The sequence below is a fragment of the Passer montanus genome, unplaced genomic scaffold (genome assembly GCF_014805655.1).
Source record: "Passer montanus isolate IOZ18808 unplaced genomic scaffold, ASM1480565v1 scaffold69, whole genome shotgun sequence".
In the NCBI taxonomy this organism is placed as follows: domain Eukaryota; kingdom Metazoa; phylum Chordata; class Aves; order Passeriformes; family Passeridae; genus Passer; species Passer montanus.
This window is the reverse complement of record NW_024372036.1, coordinates 1,889,176-1,914,416: the sequence shown is the minus strand read 5'-3', so window position 1 is coordinate 1,914,416 and position 25,241 is coordinate 1,889,176. Positions and strand designations below refer to the sequence as shown.

The 25,241-nt window shown below is 43.6% G+C and overlaps 1 protein-coding gene across 9 annotated transcripts; it reads left to right on the top strand.

Annotated features, from left to right (window-relative positions):
* Positions 1 to 23,252, top strand: KCNJ15 (potassium inwardly rectifying channel subfamily J member 15). 9 transcript variants are annotated; one of them, XM_039729504.1, is made up of 3 exons: positions 92 to 290; positions 20,692 to 20,745; positions 21,094 to 23,252. In XM_039729504.1, exon 3 carries the CDS (start codon positions 21,110 to 21,112, stop codon positions 22,238 to 22,240), a length of 1,131 nt encoding a protein of 376 aa, XP_039585438.1. In that variant the 5' UTR covers positions 92 to 290; positions 20,692 to 20,745; positions 21,094 to 21,109; the 3' UTR covers positions 22,241 to 23,252. The 9 variants fall into 9 exon arrangements, with proteins under 9 accessions (XP_039585439.1, XP_039585438.1, XP_039585437.1 ...); XM_039729505.1 differs by lacking the exons at positions 92 to 290; positions 20,692 to 20,745 and adding an exon at positions 1 to 74; XM_039729503.1 differs by lacking the exon at positions 20,692 to 20,745.
* The last annotated feature ends 1,989 nt before the right edge of the window (positions 23,253 to 25,241 follow it).

Below are 25,241 nucleotides of genomic sequence, written 5' to 3'. Positions count from 1 at the left end.
TTTTCTTTTTTTTTTTTCCTCTCTTTCTCCCTCCCTCCCTCTCCTCCCTCCCTGTCTCCAGTTTCTTTATTCAGGTAATTCCAACTCAGGCTTATTTCAACTTGTTTTTGACTGACACTGAGGGAAGGGAGACTCTCTGAGGGTTTGTTTTGTGCTGGATATTTTCTGGCTTTTTTTTTTTAATGCACACATGCTTTATTGAAAAGCAACCCAACCTTCTATAAAAAAGATTGTTTGACTTGTCATGACGATAACATCTAGTAAGGAATCTGAACATTGCTCTTTTACAGGTAAGAGGTATTTGTCAAAAATCCATACATGCTTAGCAGTGCTTTGGGAGCTGTGTGGAGCTGGAAGCTAAGGAGTAGGTGCTTTTCCTATTTTTTCTATAGTTTGGTAGTTTAAGGATTTAGAAACTGTACGTAAGAGAAAAAATGTTTATAAAATTGTGCCTTTTCCTGGATTTTGACATAGAGGCAGCTCAGCAATTAAGCAAAAGCTGTCACGGTTTGGTCTTTCCACTGATGTAAAGCACTGAATGTGGGGTTGGTAATGCATGGGGCTGAGATTTTTATATGTTGGGGAGGGGGACAGATGTCATTGTTTGCCTGCCAGGATTTTGCCTGCCAGGATTTTTTCCCTGTAGAAATCTAGAGTGCTGTTTAGAGTGTTGGAATCAGAACTTTCAGCCAGCTCTTGCTCTTTTTTCCAGTGCAGAAATCAGTTTTCATTGGCATGGTGGGAAAGCCTGCCTGGAACTTTCTCCTGTCCCTGTTACCTTTGTGTATAGGAAAAGAGAATGTCAGTTTTCTGTGGAAGGTGTAAAGAATGTAAACATGTCTGAGTTGGAAAACTTCAGGCATTGTCTTCCAACTTTTGCCTGTGTCTTCACACAACTTGTTTACGACAGCTCTGGCTTCTCCTCATAATCTCAATCAAAGTCCTGGTGCAAATCCCCCTCTGCTTTTCTTCTGCCTCCCTTTTTATTTTCACACTGGGATTGGGCTGCAGTGAGAGTTACAGATAAAATCTCCTTTTCTCCATGAGGTGCTGGTTGTGAAGAGGAACAAAGCTGGCTTTCCTTTGTGAACCAGGAGTACCCACAGCACTTTTTAACTCACCTTGTTCCCTCCCATATTGTATCTAGAGGCATTTCCAGGGTCTTTCTGATCACAGTGCCTGTACAGTTCCCTACCAAGTCCGTGTTTTCTTGTGATTTTTTTTTAATTGAGAAGGAAGGAGAAGACTTGCTGCTAAAGAAAAGTCTTCTTTATTTCCCTGGTTGTAAAATGTCACAATGCTCCCTGCCCTCCCTAATAACCAGCTAACAGGAGGGAGGAAGCAAGCCTGGAGTGTAACACGGTGCTGCTTGTACAGAACAAACTGGCATCACTTTTATAAAGCAGAGTTGTAGACCAGACCAAAAACTTCCCCAGGAATTTCATCCCAGTAAATGGGGCATGGCCTAGAGACAAAAACAGCAGCAGATGACTTGGGCTTCAGTCTTCCAACATACATACAATAATTCAGTCTGTTACTTTTTATAGAATTTCAAATGAAAGCAAATAGTTCTTTTTTATCCTGGCTCCTCATGCAATGAAGCAAACAAGCCATTAGCACACAGCTAATGCTGCTAATTGCAGCTGAATTTTTTATTGATTTATCCAGATTTCATTTAAGCTGTCTGGAATATTATTTCTGCCTCCTGTCCTGTTTCCTTCTCCTCAGACACACAGTGCACAGAGACAGGCTGTGTTCTTTGGGAACAGGTGGAGACCAGTGCTGGGAAGGACCAAGAAAAACAGAAATGTCACTGTTTTACATGCTGAACTTCAGAGCATTTTGAAATAGATTTTGATTCACTTTTCCTCAAGGAAAAACAAGGCAGGTTTTGAGGTGATGGTTTTTTGGTTTGTTTGCTTGGCAGAGGGAAAAGCCTTTATCTTTAGAGGCACCTTATATGTGAAAATTATAAAAATAATTGATTATTGCATGAAACAGTTACAGTCAACTTTGTCAATTTACTAGGAAGGAATTTTCTAAATGCTAAATATCTGAAAACTGAGCTGACCTTAACCCCTTGGGATGAGAGAAATCATGAATGACTTGAGTGAGTTATTACAGGCTTGAGCATCTTTTCAGCATTCAGTGTGTCTGGATGTATTTGTTAGCACGGCAAAGGGCTTGGAGTTAATATGGCAAAGAGTTTGGTGTTAATATGGTAAAGAACTTGATGTTACTGTGGTAAAGAGTTTGGTGTTAATATGGCAAGGAACTTGATATTAATATGGCAAAGATCTTGGTCTTAATATGGCAAAGAACTTGGTGTTAATATGGTAAAGACCTTGGTGTTAATATGGTAAAGAGTTTGGTGTTAATATAGTACAGAACTTGATGTTAATGTGGTAAAGAACTTAATGTTAAAATGGAAAACAACTTGGTGCTAATGTGGCAACGGGCTTGGTGGTATTATGGTAAAGAGTTTGGTGTTAATATGACAAAGACCTTGGAGTTAATAGGGTAAAGATTTTGCTGTTAATATGCAAAGAACTTGGAGTTAATATGGTAAAGAGTTTGGTGTTAATATGACAAAGAGTTTGGAGTTAATGTGGCAAAGAGCTTGGTGTTAATATGGTAAAGAACTTGATGTTAATATGGAAAAGAACTTGGTGGTAATATGGTAAAAAGCTTGGTGTTAATATGGCAAGGAGATTGGTGTTAATGTGGCAAAAAGTCTGGTGTTACAGCAAGGAACTTGATGTTAATATGGCAAAGGGCTTGGAGTTAATATGGCAAAGAACTTGGTGTTAATATGGTAAAGAACTTGGTGTTAATGTGGTAAAGGGCTTGGTGTTATTATGGCAAATAACTTGATGTTAATGTGGTAAAGGGCTTGGTGTTATTATGGTAAAGAGTTCGGTGTTAATATGACAAAGAGCTTGGTGTTAATATGGCAAAGAACTTGGTGTTAATAGGGTAAAGAGTTTGGTGTAAATGTAGAAAGAATTTGGCAAAAATCATGTGCATGTTCCTGGAGTCAGCAGGGAAGAAGCAGCTCCCAAGGACTGGCTGTGCATGAACTGAAACTCCTGCTCACTCTGCCTGCCCGTGCTGTGAAATGCACATGGATCCATCACTAACCAGAGCATCTCTGCCTCCTCCCAAGAGCAGGAAAATGTCCTGCATGACCAGGGAATTGTCTTTGTGTGGCCAGCACACCCTCGGGCTCACAGCAAGGCAGAGGTCGTGGCCAGGCAGAAAGGGAAAGAGATGTGACAGCAGTGAAGCTTTATTTGTTGTCACCCTTCACTGGACCAATATTGCTTGGACATGAAGAGGGATTTTTGGGGTAATCCTGCAGTTCTGGGATAAATCTGCAGAGTTTTGGGACCTCTGAAGTTCTTTAAACCCACTGGGGGAAAAGGGGTTTGGCAAATTTCATCTTCCAGCAGAGCCTTCTGCAAACCTGCTGCCTCTGGTAAAAGTGTTGGGACAAGGGCTGGTCCCATCTAAAATCATATTTAGTTCCTTTCTGGTTGATTTTTCTCATGGAGATTCTCAGCTGGATTGGTCTGTGCTCAGAGAGTAATTTTCTCTTTGTCATGACTCAAAAATCATAAAATAAAATAAATTTTGACTGGGACAATAGTACAACCTGATCAGATTAATTTAATCTCCATTGTTTTAACTGAGGGGCTTCACTGTTTATTCAATCTGGTTTCACATCATGAACTTTTCCTTATCTAAAATTAGCACTTTTGCACAGAGAATACATTATAAAAATGGTTATCTGTTCAATATATTATCATAAATCTGTAGGGAAGGAATATATATAATAATGCACCTACTTAGATGACTCTAAAGGATATATTCTTAGCATGAACTGATGAAGAAAAATTTCAAAATTTCCCCTTTTCCTCTCTAGAATTACACAGCCTGACAAAAACATATAATAAAATAGATACAGATAAAATAAAATAAAACAACCAGAATAAATAGGATAAAATCGAGGTTTACATTTTAACCAGAGAATAAATTTTGCTAGTTAAATGATTTTAATTACATTTTTAATTTCCCAAGGAAAATAGCAACTAGACAAATGTTTTTGTGATTTTTCTGACCTTGTTTGTGACATTTTCCCAAAGTTTCCCCTTGTTTTCTGCCCAGCAATAATCCACCCCAAGCTGCCCACCCTGGACACTTCCATGCCAGCTGTTTTTTCCTGAACCCTCTCACCCCGGCAAACAGGCTTTGATTTTCAGAGAAGACCAAAAGTGTATCAGCATCTGGGAGGAAGTGTTGGAATTGCAATCCTGATTCATTTCCTTATGCAAATGGCAAAACTTTCTCACAAAAATAGGATGAAAATCAGAAAACCTTTCAAAGCAACATTTTATTTTACCCCCACACTGAGTTTTGTTGACTGGCACAATTAGTGGCACTTGGTAGTTGATCTCTAGACTGTTCCCAGCTTAATATCTTTTGATTAAAACTCCTTTTTCCCTAATAGGCAGAAAATTAATTGTTGTAAGGGAGTCTGTTGGGGTTCCTGGTCCTTGAAGTACTTTCCTACTCTGTTCTGTTGTTGCAGTCTAAAAAATCCTAAAAAATTATGCAAAGAAACTCCAAACCATCAAAAAAAAAAAGGCACTGAACCTTAAATATATAATTTTGAAACAAAAATGGATAAAAGTTCACTACATTTTTGAATAAAAATGTACAAAATTTAGCATTGACTTCTTGTCAGAATAAAATGTCCAAAGCTGTGACTTGATCATGACCCAAAATAATACTTATTCGTAATAAATCTCCAGCTCTTTTTTAAGGTGTCAGCCTGGGAACATAAAATCTTACTTTAAGAAAATTTTTTGGGGTTTTTTTTTGTGCAGAAATGCAAAAAGACACATTTCAGTGGGGCAACCCCAGTGATTTATCCTCCTACTCTACCTTAGTGTAGGGTTCTGGCTTTGCAGGTGTACTTTTGGTTGATAAACAGTAAAAATGTTTGAGAGGACACCATGCCTTTCAATGCTCCAGTGCTTGTTTAGATTTTATAAATAATGATTATATCATCAAAGAAAAGCTTTTGTGATTGCTTTACAATCACAAGAAATACAGAGAAATACAAGACTGAAAATGCCTTAGAAATCAATAACAACCTTTCTGTTCTCACAATAAACTGATTTTAAGCACTTTTCTAAATAAGCTGAAATTTTTACAGTGAAATCTGCAAAAAAAAAAAAAAGCTGGAAGAATGACTAGATCTTAATTCCCCAGCCTCAAAATGAAACACTGGACAAGAATTTGCTTATTTGAGTTCGTAAAACTCCAGTTGCTTAACAGAAATTAACATAAATTGCTCCTGATCTTCATCTTTGCTCAGCTTGAGGCAGTACAATAATAACATATATATGATTATTATATATAATATATTATTATATAATTATATATTTTGCCATCAAATAGTTCTGGTTTAGCTTTTTTTTCTCTTTATCAACTGATATCTCCTATCTTGCTAATAAATGGCAGGTGAACCATGGTGAAAAGGAGAGGAGGATTTGAAATCCCACCATTAAAAGGGGAAGCTTTGAAAGAAGCAGCAGCAGTGCCAGAGGTGTAGGATGTGGGTTGTTCATATTTTTACAGAATCCCAGAATCATTGGGTTGGAAGAGACCTCCAAGACCATCGAGTCCAACCCAGCTCCAACACCTCAACTAAACCCTGGCCCCCAGTGCCACATCCAGGTTTTGTTAAACACCCCCAGGGATGGGGACTGCACCACCTCCCCGGGCAGCCATTCCAGAACTTTATCACCCTTCCTGGAATAAACTTTTTCCTGATATCCTCTATTTCCTGATATCCTATATATCCTATATAACCTATATTCCATTGGTGCAGCTGGAGGCTGTGTGCTCTGGTTGTGTCAGTGCTGCTGGAGAAAGAGCCCAGCCCCACCTTAGGATTTTGGAATTGCACAGATAAAAACGGGTGATCCTGGAGGGCTCTTCCCACCTTGATAATTCTGGCATTCTCTGATCACAGATGAGGGAGCCTTTTAAACCTTCAGGCTTGATGAATCCATATTTTGGTGAGGGTGGTTGTGACAGTTTCCGTGTTGACAGGGATAACCAAGCTGTCCTGTGACAGGGAATGTCACAGGCAAAAACCTTTAAAACAGAGCAGACATATCCTCCACCCTAATTTAAATTCCTAGATGGGTTGCTTTTATTTTAGAAACTTGTTCATAATCTTCAGGGCATAATTTGCATTTTTTACAACAATTAAACTGTGTGTGTGATGGACAGGGCACATCATGATGTGTGACCTCACCTGGGATCCCACACAGCTCAGCACTTCCCATGGGATTTCACCTAGAAGGCTTCAGCAGCACAACTCAGACTGACCTGTACTTATTTAAGATATTCCAATTTCAAATGCACACCTGTACCAGGTAATTAACATGTGATTCTCATCCTTCCAGGAGGAGGGGGGACCTTCACATGCACTGCAACACTGGATTTTCATGGAATAAATAAACTTGGCAGCTTTCAAAACTCTGGCCTTGCTGTAGAGGGGCAAGGAAAAGACAATTTCAGCTGTCTGAAAGTTCAAGATCTGGTCTCAGGTCATCAGGCACTTCAGGGAGATGGGTACATCCATCCCTCAAGGAATCCCAGGTTTCCATCCTGGAAAAATGCCTGCTTCCAAGGAAATAAATCACTTATTATCCATGCGGATGCTGAACATAGCCTACAGTCAGAGCAAATTATTTCTCACAGCACTGCAGGTTCTCAACACACTTTGCAGTCAGATGAACAAAGAGGAAAACTTTGGATCTGCTGTGAATTATTTCAGATCTAACAGTGAAGGACACACAGGAGGAGCTTTGCTGGTGAACACAATGATGGGGAGAAGCTTGTGGAAGCTGTATCTCACACAGGTGGATTTTCAGGATGTGGGAATTTTATTTATGTCACATGGGAAACTATTGTGGAATGGGAGAAGTCTAAACCAGGAAAGGAGCAAAAAAAAAAAAAAAATCCCAGGGATTGATTTGAGGACAAAGAGGAATGAGATGCCAACAAAGAGCAGAAGAAAGCAGAGCTATGGGGGTCAGGGCAGCAGCTGGAAAGGTTACACTGTGACCTTTAGGAGTATAAAGAAGTGAAAGATGTGTTTGAATGAATGAAGAAGAAATTAAAATGGTCAAAAGAGGAGAAAAGAAATAAGATTTTTTTTATCCCAGAATTTTTGAGTGGGTCGGATGAGAAGGACTGTGAGCAGGAGGAGTGTTGGGAAATGTTAATGAATGAACTGAAACTCTGGAAGAAAAGGTGGATTTTGGAGATGCTGTGGCACTAAGCTGCCTGCAGACCAGAAGTCTGAGCTGTGCAGCAAATGGAGCAAGGGAGCAGCTTTTCAGAAAGAGTTTTTACTTTGGGAAAGGCTGGTTTTGACAGGGTGTCACCAGAATAGGGAATGGAGGAGTTTTCTGCTCTGCCACTGAGCTGCCACCTGGCTGGTGGAGTGACAGTCCCTGGACTTTCAGCAATGCCATGGTCTTAACCCCTTCTGAAATCTGCTGCAATTGGAGATGTTCACAGCCCTGCTCAACTGCTTTTTGGAACCACCTATCTTCAGCACTTACCTACAAAATATTAATTCTGTTCAAACAGCACTAAAATAGAATATAAACAGCACTAAAATAACACAGAAAGGTCTACCAGTTACACATTTCCCATCAAGTGTGTTTTCCAGTGAAAATGGAGGCTTTATTAAATATTACAGGGAAAGTACAGAGGCTTAGAGATCAAAAAGGTTGATTTTTCCACTGGAAGAATGATCTCTTGTGGGACATGCAGTTGATTTCCTCATTCCCCAGTTATTCTTTGTGCCTAAACTAAATTTCCATTGATGCATCGAGCCTTATTACAAGGCGACAGAAAATAATTGGGGAACGGTGGTATTTTTTGTTCTCATAAATCAGGCAGCTTGGAAAACATCAAAGTGCCTCCTGAAACCCACGGCATCTGTAAAACTCACAGAAAAACAAGGTAGAGGAGCTGCTGAGCGTTGTAAAAATAAGTTTGCGGTGTCCTGAGCGCAGTCGGAAAAAATTCTCGGCGGAGCAGGAACAATGTTCTATTCAGCCTGATGGCTCCAGTGATCAAAGCTGGACCTTCCCAACTGTAAAAGATTGCAGGAGCTTTGGAGATGACATGGGATCATAAAGGAGCAGCCATAAAGATAAGGGATGTGTAAATAAATGAGGAAATCAGGCTCCTTTGAGGGTAAGGAAACGCAGGGGCTTTGAAAAGCAGCGTGAGATTTTTCTCTTGTTTGGGCACATTATCACTGCTTTTATGGAGGTTCCTAAGAAACTGTGAGGAAAAGAAAAAGGAGGAGGGAATTGTAGTTGTGTTCCCAGATCCAAACAGCCAGGACAGGCTGTGTCCCTCCAAGTGTCACTTTTCACCAAACCAACCCACGTGGTCCTTACAGTTGGCTGAGACTTTTCAACCAGAAGCCTTATGGGCTGAAAATGCAGGTTTAGATGGAAAAAAAGACCAAAACCCCCACGATTTTGAACAGTAAAAAAATTGGGTTTTGGCTTTGTGGAAGCAAGGTGTCACAATCTGTCACTCCAAGGAATGTTTTGTTCCTCACCTGATTTAAATGAGGCATATTTAAAAGGAAAGGCTTCGTTTTGGTTTGAACAAACAGCCAGAATGACCTTTTTCTGTTTTGTTGTTTTGTTGGTTATTTTTTTTATTTTGCCAGAAAAGTTGAAACTTGTTTTTTTTCTTTTTTTTTTTCCTCTTTTTTTTTTTTAATTTTGTTTTGATATTTCTGGTTTGGCGAGAAAATCCAAAACCATTGATGTGCACCAGTACTTTCTTGCTATTTCCTCCCTTTCCGAAGCCACAGTCTCTGCAGCAGACTGAGGGGTCTGTGTCATGGAAATTGGCAGGGATCAAGCAATTTGGGAAAGCAATGAGGAAAACAAAGATTCTTTTCCCTCTGATTCCTTGGGAGTTTATCTGGAAGACACAACAGAGCAGGGCTCTGTAACCTCCCAGTCAAGAAACTCAAAAAACAGCTTCTTCTTAAAAAGGTACCTATTTTTATTCCAATTTTTGCTGATATATGAGTGACAACAAGCTCCTGTACAATGTTAGCATGTTGCTGATGGAAAGGATAAATAATTAACCTGGCCTATTTTAATTTCCATCACCTAAGAGTGAAGGGATACAAACCAGCCCACGTCTTTAAATCCATGGGCTAATTTCAGCTTGTCTTGGCAGGTGAACAGAGGCTTCAGAAATTATGTTCCAACAAGCTCCAGGAAAACAGGGAGCTCTGTAAGCCAGAGAGGATTTATTGATGCCTTTCCTGAGAGGAGGAAATCAAGGGGGACCAACCTTAACCTCATGAGAATCCCCATGGAGGCCAGAGAAATGGGAAAGGCTTCGGATGGAGCTTGTGTGTTGTTACAGCCCTTGTTCCACCAGCTTTCCCCAAATTCAAACCCAAGTTGGACAGGGTTTGGAGCAACCTGGGGTAGTGGAAGGTGTCCCTGCCCATGGCATGGATGATCTTCAAGGTCCCTTCCAAATAATTCTGGGATTCCCTGAATTTCCTGACAGCCCAAAATACCCTGTTAAAGGACATGGCTGAAGCCATTTCCACTTGAAACTCCCCAGTGTTTCTCACCATTAATCTCTGATTTTCTCTCAGCCCTCACCTAAAATACCAGCACATTCAGGAGTGTTAGGCACTTCATATAAACAGAATGGGGATTTACCAACCAGCAGCTACTTTTGCTTCACATTTATTAACTTTTCAATCTCCTTGGCACTCCACAACTCCAGCTCAGAGTCCCAAGCAAGCACTGGGGCTCAGAACCTCATAAACTATAGGAAGAAAACATTCCCATGGACAACACCGAGGTTCTTTCCTATTTCTGCTTTGAAAACACAGGTATAACTGAAATCTTCCTTCTTTTCTGCATGGTTCCTCCCTAAAATGTGCAGGAGTGGAAAAAAGGGCATTTTTCCTCTCACTGCAAGGAGAGTAGGGAAGCTTGGCACACGAGTGAGCTATGTACTGGAATTTGGGTGGGTCTAGGAAAAAGCACAGACTTCAGTGGAAAACATATATGGGTGTGTGTGTATGTGTGAGCAAAAGCCTTTTAAACCTTAAATTAACCACATCCATGGATTGGTCAGGAACAAAATTAAATTTAAAAAAAAAAAAGAGAGAGACAGCTGCCCTGAAACAAAACTTTTGGGCAGCTTGAGGATAAACAACCCTACACCAATGGGGAAGTGTCATTGATATCTTTAATTCTTGCCTGACCACCTCAGGGAAGCAGGTGAAAGGCCCTGGTTTGTAAATCAGCCCAGAATTCTGATGGTTTAGAGGACCCCCATGACCACTTCTGTCCCCTCTGGGAGCTGGTGAGGAGCAGCAGGGGTGGCACAGGAGTGGGGACAGGGTTGGGGACAGGGTGTGTGAGCCCCAGGGTGACCCCAGCACACCTTTGGGAGGTGTTTTAGCAAAGGGCTTTGCTCTGAGAGCACAGCCCCAGGAGGTGGTTCCTGGTCCTTGTGGAAGTGTCCAGGACTGGATATTTGAGGAAATTATTTTATTTCAAGATCTAGAGACTTTATTCAGGGTAATAATTGCCCAGAGGGGGACGTGTGTGAAAGAAGATGCATCCACAACTGAATTTAGATGGAGCAAAATCTCCCACATCAATGTTTTAGGTTTGCAACTGCTTGTGCTTTACAGAACTGGGAATCACAGAATCACAAAATCTTCTGGGTTGGAAGGGTCCCACAAGGACCATCAAACCCAATTTTTAAGGGAGTGACCCATGCAGGGATTGAACCCCCATCCTTGGTGTTTTTAGCACCAGACTCCAACCAGCTGAGCTCACGCACCATGGAATGATATTTTCATAAAAAAGTACTTTAATAAATACTTTTAAATAAAAATTACTAATATTTAATAAATACTTTTTTATAAAAGTATTTTAATAAAGTATTTTAATAAACCTGTGACGTCCATGTAAGTGCACAAAAGCATTTGCCTGTGAAATACCACATCCTGAATCTATTGGATACTATTGAATTTTCTTTCCAGAATTTAAAAATTTGTAAGTTTTGTTTAGGTGAAGTAGCTTCCAAACATTTGTTTGAAATGAAGCAGAACTTGCTCTCCATTTATCAGACCTTGACAATCAAGGGAAATAGGTGCTTTATGCAATTTGAAATCTTTGTAGTGCAGAGAAAATGGAGTAGGAATGAACATTGTTGAAGATGTTGTGCCCCTCAAAGAGAATATTGTCCACAATTGCTGTAATTCACTGTAAAGCAATTAATTATCAAAAAATAAGTCAGTTATATGTGCCAGTAACATCATCTGTGCTTTGCCTAGGAAAGAAACTCACCCAGTGTAAAAATAATTTAGGTTTGGGTGAAAGAAGTGGGTACTTTGTCTCACAGGCTGCATTTTGTCAGCATGAGAGAAGAGTCTCTTTTTGAAAACACTTTCCACAGTGTGAACTTGTTCACACAGGCAGGGCAATTCTTCATAACCAAATAACTTCCTGAGAAAATCAGCTTGCAACAAGTTTTAAGATGAACCCCTGACAAACCCATCCTTCTTTCTTGGCAACGTGCTTTGTGTGATGGCAAACATCCCTCCAAATTCACTGCTGTGCCCTGGCCGTGCAGAGATGACAAAAATTTGGATTATTTATTGTGTTACTCTATATTTATCATTGCTCTGCCTACATAAGGCAGCACACAACAAACAGGTTAAAAGTATCCAGGAATTCTTTTACAGGAAAAATTTTACTCCAGTAACAGCATCCACCTTCCTGCTGGGTCAAGGTGTGCTGTTAGATTTGATTTTGTCCACATTAGGAACAAATTAAAAAAAGGTTAACAGTATATTTTAAATAATTTTTTCCCCCTTACAAGCTTCATGGCCTTTTGCACCCTACCATTACTTTCAATACTATTAAGGTTTTTAGATATTTAAAAAGCAAAGGAATTTTAATATTTTTTTGGTGGAAAACCCTTCTCATAGCCTGACATTTCAGTGTTGAGATTTAGCTTAGGCTGTACAGAGATGTAAAATTATGAGCAGGTTTATCTCTGCAGAGAATGTGTACTTAATATTTGTGGGGTACTTGTGGGGTATTAAAGAAATTCTTAATGAGCTCGTGGCGTGGGGTAAAGGAGGGCTGTGATTTACTGGAAATGTGATTTATGGGGAGAAAGCAGAGCAAAAGCTCTGCCCCAGCACCCTGCAGGGAGCCTCACCCCCGTGGCCACACCTCCACCCTGCTCTGAGAGAGCCCTGGTGTGCAGTGACTAATTAAAAACAAACCCCAGCTTGACTGGGACACAGAGCAACCAACTGGCACCACAAATTGCCATTAAAAAGAGAGCTGCTGAGCCCCAGGATGTGTTCCTGTCCTGGTGGGGGTGGGATACAGGTAGGAGATGATGCTCTGGGGGTGCTGGACCCTGGTGTCCGATGTTGGGTTTGGGGCTCCAGGGGATCTGGCATGAAAAAAATAAAGAAGGGCACAAACCACTGTAAACTTTCTGCTCTAACTGGTCTGAAATGCCCCACTGCTGCCTGATAAATGTCTCTCCTGTCTCGGCTGACAGTCAGGGACAAGCAGCAGCCCTGGGGAAGGCAGCCTGCAGCTGTTTTATCCAAATTTTTGAACGACCAGCAAAGCGCTAACTTTTCTCCCTGCCATGACTTGGCACGCTCCTCTTCGTTTTCAACCACCTGCTGACAATTGAAATTAAAAATCCAGAGGAAGTGTCTGGTTTGGGGTTTGTTTGCTTGCTTGTTTTTAAACAAAACCAGATTTTTATTAGACCAAGAAATGAATTTAGAGGAAAAAGGCAAGCAAACAAGAAAAGAAAGCAGAGCACTTTTCTGTTCCACTAACCCCTCTTCAGCTCTGAAACAGATGCAGCAAATTTCAAACCAGCTGCAGACTGGCAAACCAGTTGCTCTGACTTTATTATTATTATTGCTATTATTCAAAGTGATGAAGTGATGGGTGAGTACTGGGGAGGTTAAAAACAAGGTGCTGTCCTTCATCTGCTGTGAAAGAAGGAAAGCAAAGACCCAGCCAACCTGTGGTGAGCAGGGAATGACAGTCCCAGCAAGCTGTTCATGGAATCATGGCTGTTCATGGAATTTGGGTTGGAAGGGACTTCAAAATCACCCAGTGCCAGCCCTGCCATGGCAGGGACACCTTCCACTGTGCCAGGCTGCTCCAGCCCCAGTGTCCAACCTGGCCTTGGGCACTGCCAGGGATCCAGGGGCAGCCACAGCTGCTCTGGGCACTCCCCACCCTCCCAGGGGCAGCTCTTTCCTTACATCTGCCCCTGCCCTCCTTCAGCTTAAGGCCATTCCCCCTTGTCCTGTCACTCCCTGTCCTTGTGAAAAGTCCCTCTCCAGCCCCCTTTAGGAACTGGCAGGCTCCTATAGGGTTTCCCTTGCAGCAGTCCAGTCCAATCCCTTTGTTCTCCTGCTGACCCGGGAGGGAATTCCCTTCCCCTTGAACTTTTTCCAACATAACCTCAGCAGTAAATGGCTTCAGACTAATTATTTTCTATCTCGTTGCCTAATGAAGCTGCCACCCTGTGACCAGAATACTGAAAGGAAACACAGACACCCCTGATTTGGGTACAAAGCCATGGAACTCTTGGCACATGAACTCCTGCAGGCATATTTCAGCCAGGTAATTTATACCAGGCAGTATCCAAAGAGGCAGAAATGAAGGGAAAACAACATCTGTGGGGCAAAAACCTCACCCATGTTGACCCCCAGCTCTGGAATCAGCCAAAAAAAGGCAGCATCAGCCTCTGGGTGCTTTTTCCCTGGGAGCTGTGCTCCAGAGAGGTGGCCTGTCCCCACTCTGGGATGGGGAAGGCAGCAGGAGCTGTGTGAAAACACTCTCCCAGCAGCCAGAGCAGCTAGCTGGCCAAGGGCCTGTTCCAAAAAAAGGAATTAAGTACTTAGGAAGGACTTAGGTAGGCCTGAGTTGACTAAGTGAAAAACTATTCTGCAGAAAATCCCTGCCCAGCTCCTGTTTGGTGCTGGAATGTGTACAGGTGTCTTCATCCCTGACCCTCACCCTGCTGGATGCCCAGGAGCTCTGTGTTCAGGCATGCCACAAAACACCTCATGGATTAATTGATCTTGTGTCTAAGCAGGAAGAGCCAAAAAATGAGGCATTCTTTGGCTTGTTTTCAACCTTCTCCCAGCACATCCCCTACTCTCCTTCTGCACCTCCCTCCTGCTCCTCAAACCCTGTGGCTGCTGCCACTTGTGTTCCCAAATCTGATCCTTGGAGGTGAAGTGAGACTCCTCCTTGAGTGTGAGGCTTTGTTCCCACATTTCTGACTGATAAGGAGCTGGGAAGATGAGGAATGGAGACCTGACACTAAATGAAGCTTTGCAAAGTTTGAAACCACTGAAAACAGAGATGTTGCTGCCTGTGGCAGGGGGTTGGAACGAGATGAACTTTAAGGTCCCTTCCAACCCAAACCCTTCTGTGATTCTCTGATGTGATGGAGAGGTCAGGAACAAGTGGTGTGAACCTACAGGGAGCTTTTTGCTGAAAATAAAGCATTATGCAGTCAGCTACACTCTTCTCTTGGGGTGGGATAAGCACTCCTGGTTTGGATCTTTGGATTCACATAGAGTGGGGAGAAGAATGAGATACAAAACAAAATGAGGGAAAGCAGGATAGTGAGTGATACCCTTGGGGTAAAGAGAAATACCTCCAGGGAGAAAGAATGGCAGGATTTAGCTGTTGGAAGTCCCCAAGGTCATCCTGGAAGGGGAGAGTGAAGAAATAGTGGCAGTGACTGCAAAACAGGACAACAGTTGGTATTAAACTCTCTGAAAGTTTAGTCCTGGCTTTGTAGTGGCTGCTAAGCTCAACTGGGATAGGGAATAACATCTGTATTAGTTCCTTCTCTGTGCTGAGATGTTTGATGTTCCCACAGCAGCCCGAGATGTAACTGGAAGTGGAAGTGCAGGGTATGAACTCAATAAGCAAAATACAACAATAAATGTCCCTTTCAGCCTTGCAGAGCAGCTCTGGCACCCAACTTCCCAGAAACAGAGAGGGCAAGATCCCAGGAGTCTGTTCAGACTTGTCTGTGTAGAAAGAGCCAGGGATGGTTTGCACAGCAAGAATGAGGAAAGGGTTTGTGGGTGGGAAGAGCATCACAGCACAGGCAGGTTCTAAATGCCTAGCTGTGCTCTCCCAGTGTTTGAAAAGACTTTGGAGCAACAATGTGCCAGCCAGGGAGACATTTTAAAGTATTTTGTACTGCCCTGCTGAAGAAAAACAATTCATAAAAGAATTTAAAAAGCAGGACAGGTTTCTGGGGAACTTTTTCTTTTCTTTTTTTTTTTTTTCCTGATGTGCATAACCATAGAGGAAAAGCAGGACAGGTTTCTGGGGAACTTTTTCTTTTCTTTTTTTTTTCCCAGCTGTGCATAACCATAGAGTTGTTTTTTTTTTTCCAATTGAGCACAAAAAGGAGAGTTTTGTAATGTGAGGAGTTTATTAATTTCTTCCTGAAAGAACACTTTTGTGTACTTGAATGATGTGCATGGCCAAGACCCTGCTCATCCCCAGAGCCCAGGGCAGAGGCTGGAGGGCAGGATTTTGGGAGGGTGGATGCTCACTTGCAGTGTATTAACTGCTCACACCCTTGCAGGATGTGCTTTTTCTCTCCTTGGAGGCCTTGGGAATCACTGGGAGCTTCTCCATTAATTTAATAAGCTTTGAGTAATCTTTTGCCTCCATTCTGCCTTCTTGGTTGTTTTCCTATTTCTTTGCATCATTGTAGTCCCAAAGGCTCCTCTGTGTTAATCCACAATTACTGCAAAGCCTTGCACCCTGTCCTGGGGAACAACAACATTCCTGGACAAATCTCCCTCAGAAACAACACACATGAGACTTCTCCAGCTTTACTCCCTCTTCCATGCCCAGCAGGTAGAGACAGATGGGTTTGGGTTTTTGCTTCCTTACACTGCTCTGTGAATGGTTGTTGCCCTGGCCCTGCTGTGAGTGATGTAAAACCCATCTCTGGCTTTAGCAGTGCACCTCTGAGCCCTCCCTGTGCTGGCCCAGGACGTGTCCCTGCTTTCAGCTGCTCCTGGTACCCAAACTGGGAAGAGTGACCACTCCCAGGGCTGCCCTGTGCTGATGGTGGCAGCTGAAGGCAAACTTTGGGAGCTGATTTTGACTTGAGAGTGCATTTACGGTTCTCTCGCCTCAGTCTTTTTGTGATAAAAGCCAAAAATATGTAAGTTCAGCTTTTCAAGCTTGCCTGTCACCACTCCCTGGTGTGTCCTAGCACTGAAGGGCTCCTTTTGGAACCCAGGCTAGCAGCGTCCAGCTGTGTGGCTGTGCCAGAGGCAAAGCACCCTTTTCCAGCCTCTCCTCCCCTCCCTCCACTCCTGTGAATTCCACAGCTGAGCCATGGGGAGGATTTTGCTGGTTGACAGTTGTACAGCATAACCTGGTGCACAGCCCAGAGGGAGGAGGATGTTCATGCTACGCAGAGCACTGAGAATTCAGGAGGCACTTTTGTAACCTACTGAACCACATCAGACCTAGGAAAGATCTGAAGATTATGCAGCCCTCCTCAATGTTTTCTTTCCTCACCCCTGGCTTGTCATTTTTTTTCCTTGCCAAGCCTGCTAATGGTTTTTTTGTGCTGCTTGAAAAAACAGCTCAAGTTCTGCCCCCGTATCGGAGTGGCAGCGAAGCATGCGTGAGGATTTGCTCCAGTGGCAAAGCCACATCTGATTGAGGGGGAAAAAAAAAAAGGAAAACAGCTGAGGCCCTTCGAACAAGTCATGCTCCTGTAGGCTTTTAATCACTTGTGTCTGCCAAGAGAGATCTTGCACAAGCAAAGCTGGCTCCATGCAAGAGGAACATTTTTGCGTGTGTGCAGGCTGGCTCCCTGATAATGTGCTCCCTGGAAGCAGTGGCAGTGTGCTGGTTAGACCCCTGGCTGCTGGAATTACCTTAAGGTCAAGGTGTTCATGCTTGGTGGCTTGGTATGTAGCTCTGTGTTTTATTGACTTTGTCTGCGCTGAACTGCTGAACTTGGAGGCTCCTTTGGCTGCTCCAAAAGGGCTGTGAGGAGAAGAGGTAATTCAGAAGATTTTAGAATGCTAAACAAGCCTGAGACAATTTCATTTTCTTCCCTCTTGAAGTGTGTTTCCTTAACTCTGCTTCAGCTCAGTTTTATTTGCAGCTCCACTTTGATTTATAGCAATAAAAAGTAATTTATCAGTGTAAAATCAGTTAGGGAACAGACAGAAGTTGTTCTTTTAATTTAAAAATGTTTATTACTCTTATTATTTAAGCTTGTTTGCTCATATTAACTTACTGTGGTAGATGTGCTTTGTGATTTAGAGTGAGCATAAACCAAGCAAGCCAAAGTGTTTTGGCTGGGGTTGATTCTCAGGGCAGAGAGTGTGAGGTACCTCTGTAAGATGGGAAATAGCAATGCAGGTGCTATAATGTGGTTTTTTTACACATACAGACACCCATAAATAATTTATTTTGGGATATTATAGTGGTCACTTCACTCAGGAAGCAGTGGGCAAGTGGGGGCAGGAGAGAATCCTCATCTGAAGTCCTTTTTTTCTTTTTTCTACTGATGGTTTCATCAGAGTTTCTTCCCCCAAGTGATTGCTGCTGGCTGCTGCCAGTGATAAGGGAGGCAGCGTGACAGATCCTCTCTTTCCATGTCACTGTGGCAGAGAAGGGAAGTATTTCTGCAGGGAAAGGAAACCAAGAGGAATTTCCCTGGGGAGGAAAAGAGCACTAGAGGAATTCAGGATCATGCAGGAAAGAGTGATGTGAGAGAAAAAAAAAAGAAAATAGGAAGCAAATCAACACAAAAAATACCCTGCCACCAAAAAAAGCACCAGGATTTGGCTGGGATCCATTTCAGGAAGTGGCTGTAAAGCTGAGTAACTTTGTCACAAATCAAGGGAGGACACAAAAGATGATGAGGGAGCTCTGAAAAGCCTCATTCACCTATGGCAGGCTCCAAAATTTCCCTCTCTGCCACATGTGGGATCAATGTTACACATGGGACAGGGAAGATGGGCAGTGAGGAACAGCCTTGGAGCAGCCTGGAGTGTTCCTGACTTGTCCAGGGCTGCACCAAAACTTCACTTCTCAGCTTAAAACCTGAACTGGCAAATTTTCGGTCTGTTGGTGCAGCCCAGGGAAGAGACTGTGCCTTGAAATTTCCTTCCTACCTCCCATCTCTTTCGGGGGAACTCTTCTGCTGTGGCATTTTGGTGTTGTGTCTGTGGAGCTGTCCTTTAGCAGGTCTGGAAATGTGGGAGGCTGCTGCAGTTTCAGGATTCTTTTAATTTGGGGCTCTTGGACAGGGAACAACCTATTCCAGGGCACAGCAGAGAGAGGACAAGGAATATTACCAGGCCCTTGTGAGGGATGAATCTTTGCCTTCCAGGCCCTTGTGAGGGATGAATCTTTGCCTTCCCTGGGAGGGTGGGCAGGCCCTGGTAAAGGTTTTCCAGGATCCCTGGCAGTGCCCTGGATCCCTGAAAGTGTCCAAGGCCAGGTTGGACACTGGGGCTTGGAGCAGCCTGGCACAGTGGAAGGTGTCCCTGCCATGGTAGGGGTGACACTGGATGGTTTTAAGTTCCATTCCAACCCAAACCATTCCATGATTCTGTCACAGTTGTTATTCCCACTGCATCCCACACATAAACCAGCCCCTGTGCAGGATCTGGGGTCTCCTGGGCATGGCAGAGCCATGGTGAGTGTGGAGAGCTGAGTGCCTTGGGCCATTTCTGCCCTTGGACAGGTAACTCTGACCTTCAGACACCCTGGAAGTCCTGGCCCTGCTCCTCCAGCCCAAACCCACCCGCTGGAGCTCCAAGGAGGGATGGTGGAGCCCTGGCTGTCCCCATCCTTGTGACCTCCAGGGGAGGAGGAGCTGTCAGCCCTGGGAATTGCTCCCAGGAGCAGGAGGAGCTGTCCAGGTAAGCTGAGCAGGGGGTGGGATGGGGACGTGTCTCCAACTCTGGAGCAGAGATCCCAAATACCTCTGGCACAGCAATTTGTGGCAGGGAAACTCATTCTGACAGCGTGCAGGTGAAATCTAAGGGGAGGTGTGCTTGAGAGGGAGAGGTGTACTGATTTCAGAACAGACTTTGGCCATGTTTTAAATCCATGTCTTATCCAGGGAGAGGCTTGGTGTGGGGAATGGAGCCTCTTCCCTAAGGAGCATGCACTTGCTGAAGGGTTTCCCTTTGGAGGCTGCTCACATTTACCTCCCCTGACAGCAGTGCTGGGTTTGGGCTGGCCTGAAGAGCAGTTGCATGTACAGTCCTTCCCAGCCCTACCCCTCCCAGCCCCCACATTTCCTCCCGTTGTTCTTTTTCAGATCACTTGAAGGTTTTTTCCTGTTTATTATCCGGACATGCTGCGCTCTGTGTGTTGATTTGACTGTCACATAAGGAATCTCCTACTGGGATCATGGATGCACTCCTTTCTTACATAAATACATATCTGTGGCAATGGTTCAGGGCTGTGGAAGAGAAATGTTGGTGATTAAACCAAAGCTGTAATGAGCTACAGTTGTTAATGAGGGCTAAGTTTAATTACCCTTTCCCAGAAAACCTGCAACAGTGTGATGAGTACAGTCACAAACAAAAATTCTCCTTAATTGACATAACAGGAAAAGTACTTCAGTGAGCAATTATGCTGATGTCCTGGGCTGGCACATGTGTGTCCCACAAATATATCTTGTACTTCCTGCAAACTTCTTTTAAGTAGCTATAAGGAAGACATTATTTTTTTTTCTTTTCATTTTTTTTTCCAGCAGTTGGCGAAAACTAATCACTGACTTGGAGGCTCTTTTTGAGGAAAACAATGGGACAAAACAATGCCTTTTTGTGAGACCTGCCAAAGCACAAAGGATGCATGGGATGTTTTTTTTCTTTGTTGCTTTTGTCAGCAGGAAGTTTTGTTGTTGGGAACGACTATAACATGCACTGTCCTTGCTCTACGTAATCTCTGTCTGGTGCTGTGAGCCGGGTCCTGCTCTGTGCCTCCTCCAGCTGGCACGGGCAGGGCTCTGCCTCACCCCGGGGGCTCTGCCCAGCCCTGGTGCCCGCACTCTCCCTCTCCATCCTGACTGATGCCCAGTAAACAAACCCAGGAGTCGGGTGCTCCAGTGATTGCTGGGGTTGTGCAGGTCAGGGCCCACATTTAGAATGCTGACTTTGTGAATTACTTTCTTTTTTTATATATATTTTTTTTCCTTCCCTCAGCTTAAAATGTGGGAGTGCTGTCCAGTGCAGGCAGCTTCAGAGTGTTGCACCCAGGTGTAAATATTCCAGACCTCGCCTTTGATGTGCTCAGGTCTGCTTTGTTTCCCTCTAGGTTGGTTGTAGGTCCGTCACAAAGAGCCAGATCCGACTGAGTAAATCACTTGTGGAAGTTAATTGTTCCCAGTGAAAGCTTGTCTGGCTCATTCTGCCTCTGTCGCAGGAAGGGACAGAGGTGGTGAGCTGGATCCGCGTTCTGAACCCAGCGACTTTAATTCTGATCAGATGTCTCTCTTCAGGGCATTAAAGAAAACCTGCTCACTAATCAAAAAGAGCCTCTTCTCTAGAGAAAAGTAAGGAAAAAAATATATTTAATGCCTTTTACAGAAATAAAGTACTGATATCAAATTTCAGCTTTGACAAATTTATTTTGCAGGCTACCATAAAAGAAACCTACTTCTCCGTACTTGGCAGGAACCAGAATCAAAGAATGATTTTTTTTTTTTTCCTGGAAAAAAAAAATTATCAAATTATTTGTGATGTCAGATACTGTACGGTGGTAACTTTATATTCCAGCTGTTTTTATTCACTGCTGCTGTGTTTAGATGCTGCTTGTGCTTCTCTCCATCAACATTTTCAAATACTCCTCGGGGTCGTCTCTGGCTTCATTAAGCAGCAGCTTTCTTTCCTTCTCTCCCCAGGACTGAAGCAGTGAGGATGGAGCCCACCAAGATCAACATGTCCCGCGTGCCCCTGGTCGGCGGCGGCCTCGACAGCGCCATGCTCAAGGCGCACAAACCCCGCGTGATGTCCAAGAGCGGCCACAGCAACGTCAGGATAGACAAAGTCGACGGCATCTACCTGCTCTACCTGCAGGATCTGTGGACCACAGTCATAGACATGAAGTGGAGGTACAAACTCACCCTGTTTGCTGCTACCTTTGTCATGACCTGGTTCCTCTTTGGGGTGATCTACTACGCCATCGCCTTCCTTCATGGCGACTTGGAGATGAACAAGTTCTCCCCGAAGCGGGAGCCGTGCGTGAAGAATGTGGATTCCCTGACTGGGGCGTTCCTCTTCTCCCTGGAGTCCCAGACAACCATTGGCTATGGATTTCGTTTCATCACCGAGGAGTGTCCCCATGCCATTTTCTTGCTCGTGGCCCAGCTGGTCATCACCACCCTGATTGAGATCTTCATCACGGGTACCTTCCTGGCCAAGATCGCCAGGCCGAAGAAAAGGGCAGAGACGATTAAATTCAGCCACTGTGCTGTCATCACCAAGCACAACGGGGAGCTTTGCCTGGTCATCAGAGTGGCAAACATGAGGAAGAGCCTCCTGATACAGTGTCAGCTCTCTGGGAAGCTTCTTCAGACCTACGAAACCAAAGAAGGGGAGAGGATTCTGCTGAACCAAGCCAGTGTCAAATTCAATGTTGACTCCTCTTCGGAGAGTCCATTTCTCATTTTGCCTTTAACCTTCTATCACATTTTGGATGAAAGCAGCCCTCTGAGAGACCTCACACCTCAAAACCTCAAGGAGAAGGACTTTGAGCTCGTGGTGCTCCTGAATGCCACGGTGGAGTCCACCAGTGCTGTCTGCCAGAGCAGGACTTCCTACGTCCCCGAGGAGATCCACTGGGGCTATGAGTTCGTGCCTGTGGTTTCCCTCTCTCCAAATGGAAAGTACGTGGCGGATTTCAGTCAGTTTGAGAAGATCAGGAGAAGCACAGATTCTACTTTTTACAGCATGGACTCTGAAAAGCAAAAGCTGGAGGAGAAATACAGGCAGGAGGACCAAAGAGAGAGGGAATTGAGAACAATGTTGTTACAGCAGAGTAATGTTTGATTGGATGGAAAAACTATTCTGAATAATCCTTTTTCTGCAAACTGAAAAAACCACATATTTTCTGTGCTGTATGTCTGCTGTGAAACCAGAAGTGAAGCCCTTTTCAGGATTATTTCCTTTTCAGTCCTATTTCAGCAAATAGCTTTGGTGTACAGTAAATCTACCCCTTTGGCTGAGTTGTTAATCAAGTACTTTGTAATTAGGCAGGATTTCTTTGTTCCCGATCGTGACTTAGCAAAATTGGGTTTGTGTTAAACCTCTGCCTGATGCCACCACTGAAAGCAGACACGCCACTTTCCGTTTGGAAAGTGAAACTGGACTCAGTGTGCTGATTCCCTCAAATATTTATTTGATGTGGTTTTACTGTGAACATGCAGGGACAGCACACAGCACTGCTAGAGGAAAGCGTGCTCCTTTGAAATATGTACCTTTAAAATGTATATTCTCCTACCAGGGATCACCTGCGTGGGGATTCCTGGCACTGAAAGTAAGTTGATTGAAGAGACAGATGGTTGGATGTGGGAAGAGCTCCAGGGAGGGGTTAAACTCCTGAAATCTTGAAGGAATGTGACAGAGCAGTGCTGGGTGGTGGGGATGAACACTCGCTCTCTGTCTCTGCTGCTCAGAGCTTGTTCTGTGATTGTTTTAGGATCACTCCTAAAACAATCCTTTTTTTAACCTTGCTAACGCCTGATTTATATCTGATAGCAAAAAGGGGAGATGAGGGCAAGACACACACATGATCACAACAGTAATCACCTAGTGTTATAGCTGGCTTTGAGACACCTGGTTTTTATCCAGTGTAAATAGTTTGTAACAGCAGCATAACAATACAATTCTACAGATTGCTTGCTTTGCTCTGGACCGTATTTAATTTTGGTTAAAAGAAAGCTCTGTAATGTCTGTAGACAATATTTACTTTTTCTGGCAGCCATAAAGGACAAGCATTCCTTTCATCCAAATCAATTTTGGTCTACTAAAACCATTCCATTAATAAATGAATTTAATTTGAGCAGTTCCTGATCTCTTTGTGGCACGGGGAGAGGGTGAAGTACCCTGGAGATGTTGAAAGAGCTGAGTGCTTGAAGGATGCATTTGGCTCTGGCACAGAGCCCTGGGAATTCTGCAGGTCACTGCAGTAGCCAGAGGACAGGTGACAAACCAGTGGTGTCCACGTAGCATCTCTGTTATAGAGGCTTTTTTAGTGGGAATTTGAAATTATTTCTGACTCATATCACTTTGGCAGCTCTCTGAGTTCTAGAGATTCTGCTCCTCTGAAGCTTTGGCAAGGAAAAGCTGTTTTAAATGGGTCTGGCCTGAGAGCCACCAAGGCTGACAATGATGAGAAGATGGGGGGTTGGAGCCAGATGATCTTTAAGGTCCTTTTCAACCCCAAGCCTTCTGTGTTTCTGTGACTTTTGGCACCATATCACTCTATTTTTTTTTTTACCAGTAGTGTGCTGAGCTTCCTGGCACAGCATGGCCTGGTGGAATGCAGTGCTGCAGTCTGCCATACAATGTTCTATAAAGCAAATAAATCCAGCAGGCTGAGCACAGAGGTGGCACCAGGAGTGGATGTCAGGAAGAGAGGAGCACACACTGCAGGGGCCTGTGGGGTGTTTGTGGGTGGGGCAGGATGGTGGTGGTGAGGAGGGGCATGAGGCACTTACAACTGCTCATTTACCTAAATTTTTAGCTCTCCCGTGGGGAAAAATGTACACAGAATAATGGAATGGTTTGGGTTGGAAGTGATCATCTTCCACTGTTCCAGGTTGCTCCAAGCCTCATCCAAGCTGGCCTTGGACTCTTCCAGGGATCCAGGGGCAGCCACAGCTTCTGTGGGCAGCCTGGGCAACATCCAGGTACTTGTTTGAAAAGATAAACCTCAATCCAGAGAGTTTCTCTACCCCTACAGAGTGAACAAGTTCTCTCAAACCTGTGGGCAGGGTCTGCCTGGCATTTGTGGAAAGAATTTCCAGGTTCTTTTATGCTGGGTGATAACACAGGTTTGCAGACCCATGTAGAGGATCTAGGTGTTTAAATGATGGATTATTAATTTCAAATTTTCCAGCACTTTTCCTGATGTCTTGTTTCATCACACACATAAATTGTGTGTGCTCCAAGAATTTTTGCAGTCACTTCATCGATCTGAGGTTTGTGTCCCACAACTCAAAGATGCTTTGGGATGAAAGTGCACAGGTGTCTTAACTGTTCATCTGCCAAGCCCTAATACCCATGTTTTGATAATCAAACAAGGACTTCTATTATTTTTTATACAGATAAGGACTCAGATAATTCCTAAAATAATTGTCACAGCTGGGTATTGGCTATAAAACAGCTTCACCTAAAGCAAATGAGCTGGTTCTTCTCAGAAACATCTGATGGTGACCTGATCCCTTTGTACACCAATCCCAAAGTTCAGTCACTGTGTTCCAGTCATCAGATTATCCTGGAAGGAAAAAGCATCCTTAAAGCATGTTAAAGCAAAATCTTTGAAAAGAAAGAAAAAAAGAACCACAAAAACGGATTTCTCTGGGCTTTTGGTTCTACAAGGAGAAGAGAAGAGAGGAGAGAGGGAAGGGAAGGGAAGGGAAGGGAAGGGAAGGGAAGGGAAGGGAAGGGAAGGGAAGGGAAGGGAAGGGAACCAGCAGCAAATCACCACCTCTCACTGCTTGTGGCACCCTCAGCTCTGGGGATTTGCCTTGCCTGAGGAGGAGCAAGGTGGGGAGCCAAAATGTTAAACTTTGGTGAGCATCCCAAAGCTGCCTCACCCATAAGCAAGGACTCTGAATCTGAATTTCAAATTTCAGGGCCTAAAGAAAGTGGTGGAATCCCACTGCCCTGTGTGAACAAGAGTATGAATGTGTGTAAAAAGTAAATTCTCCATTCCAGACACATTTAAAAGTCAGACTTTTTAGAAATACAGTAATTTGCTTTTTAAAAATTTACTGAGGAATATGACATACTTACATTTCTTTTATTGATGAGCTATCAATGAGCA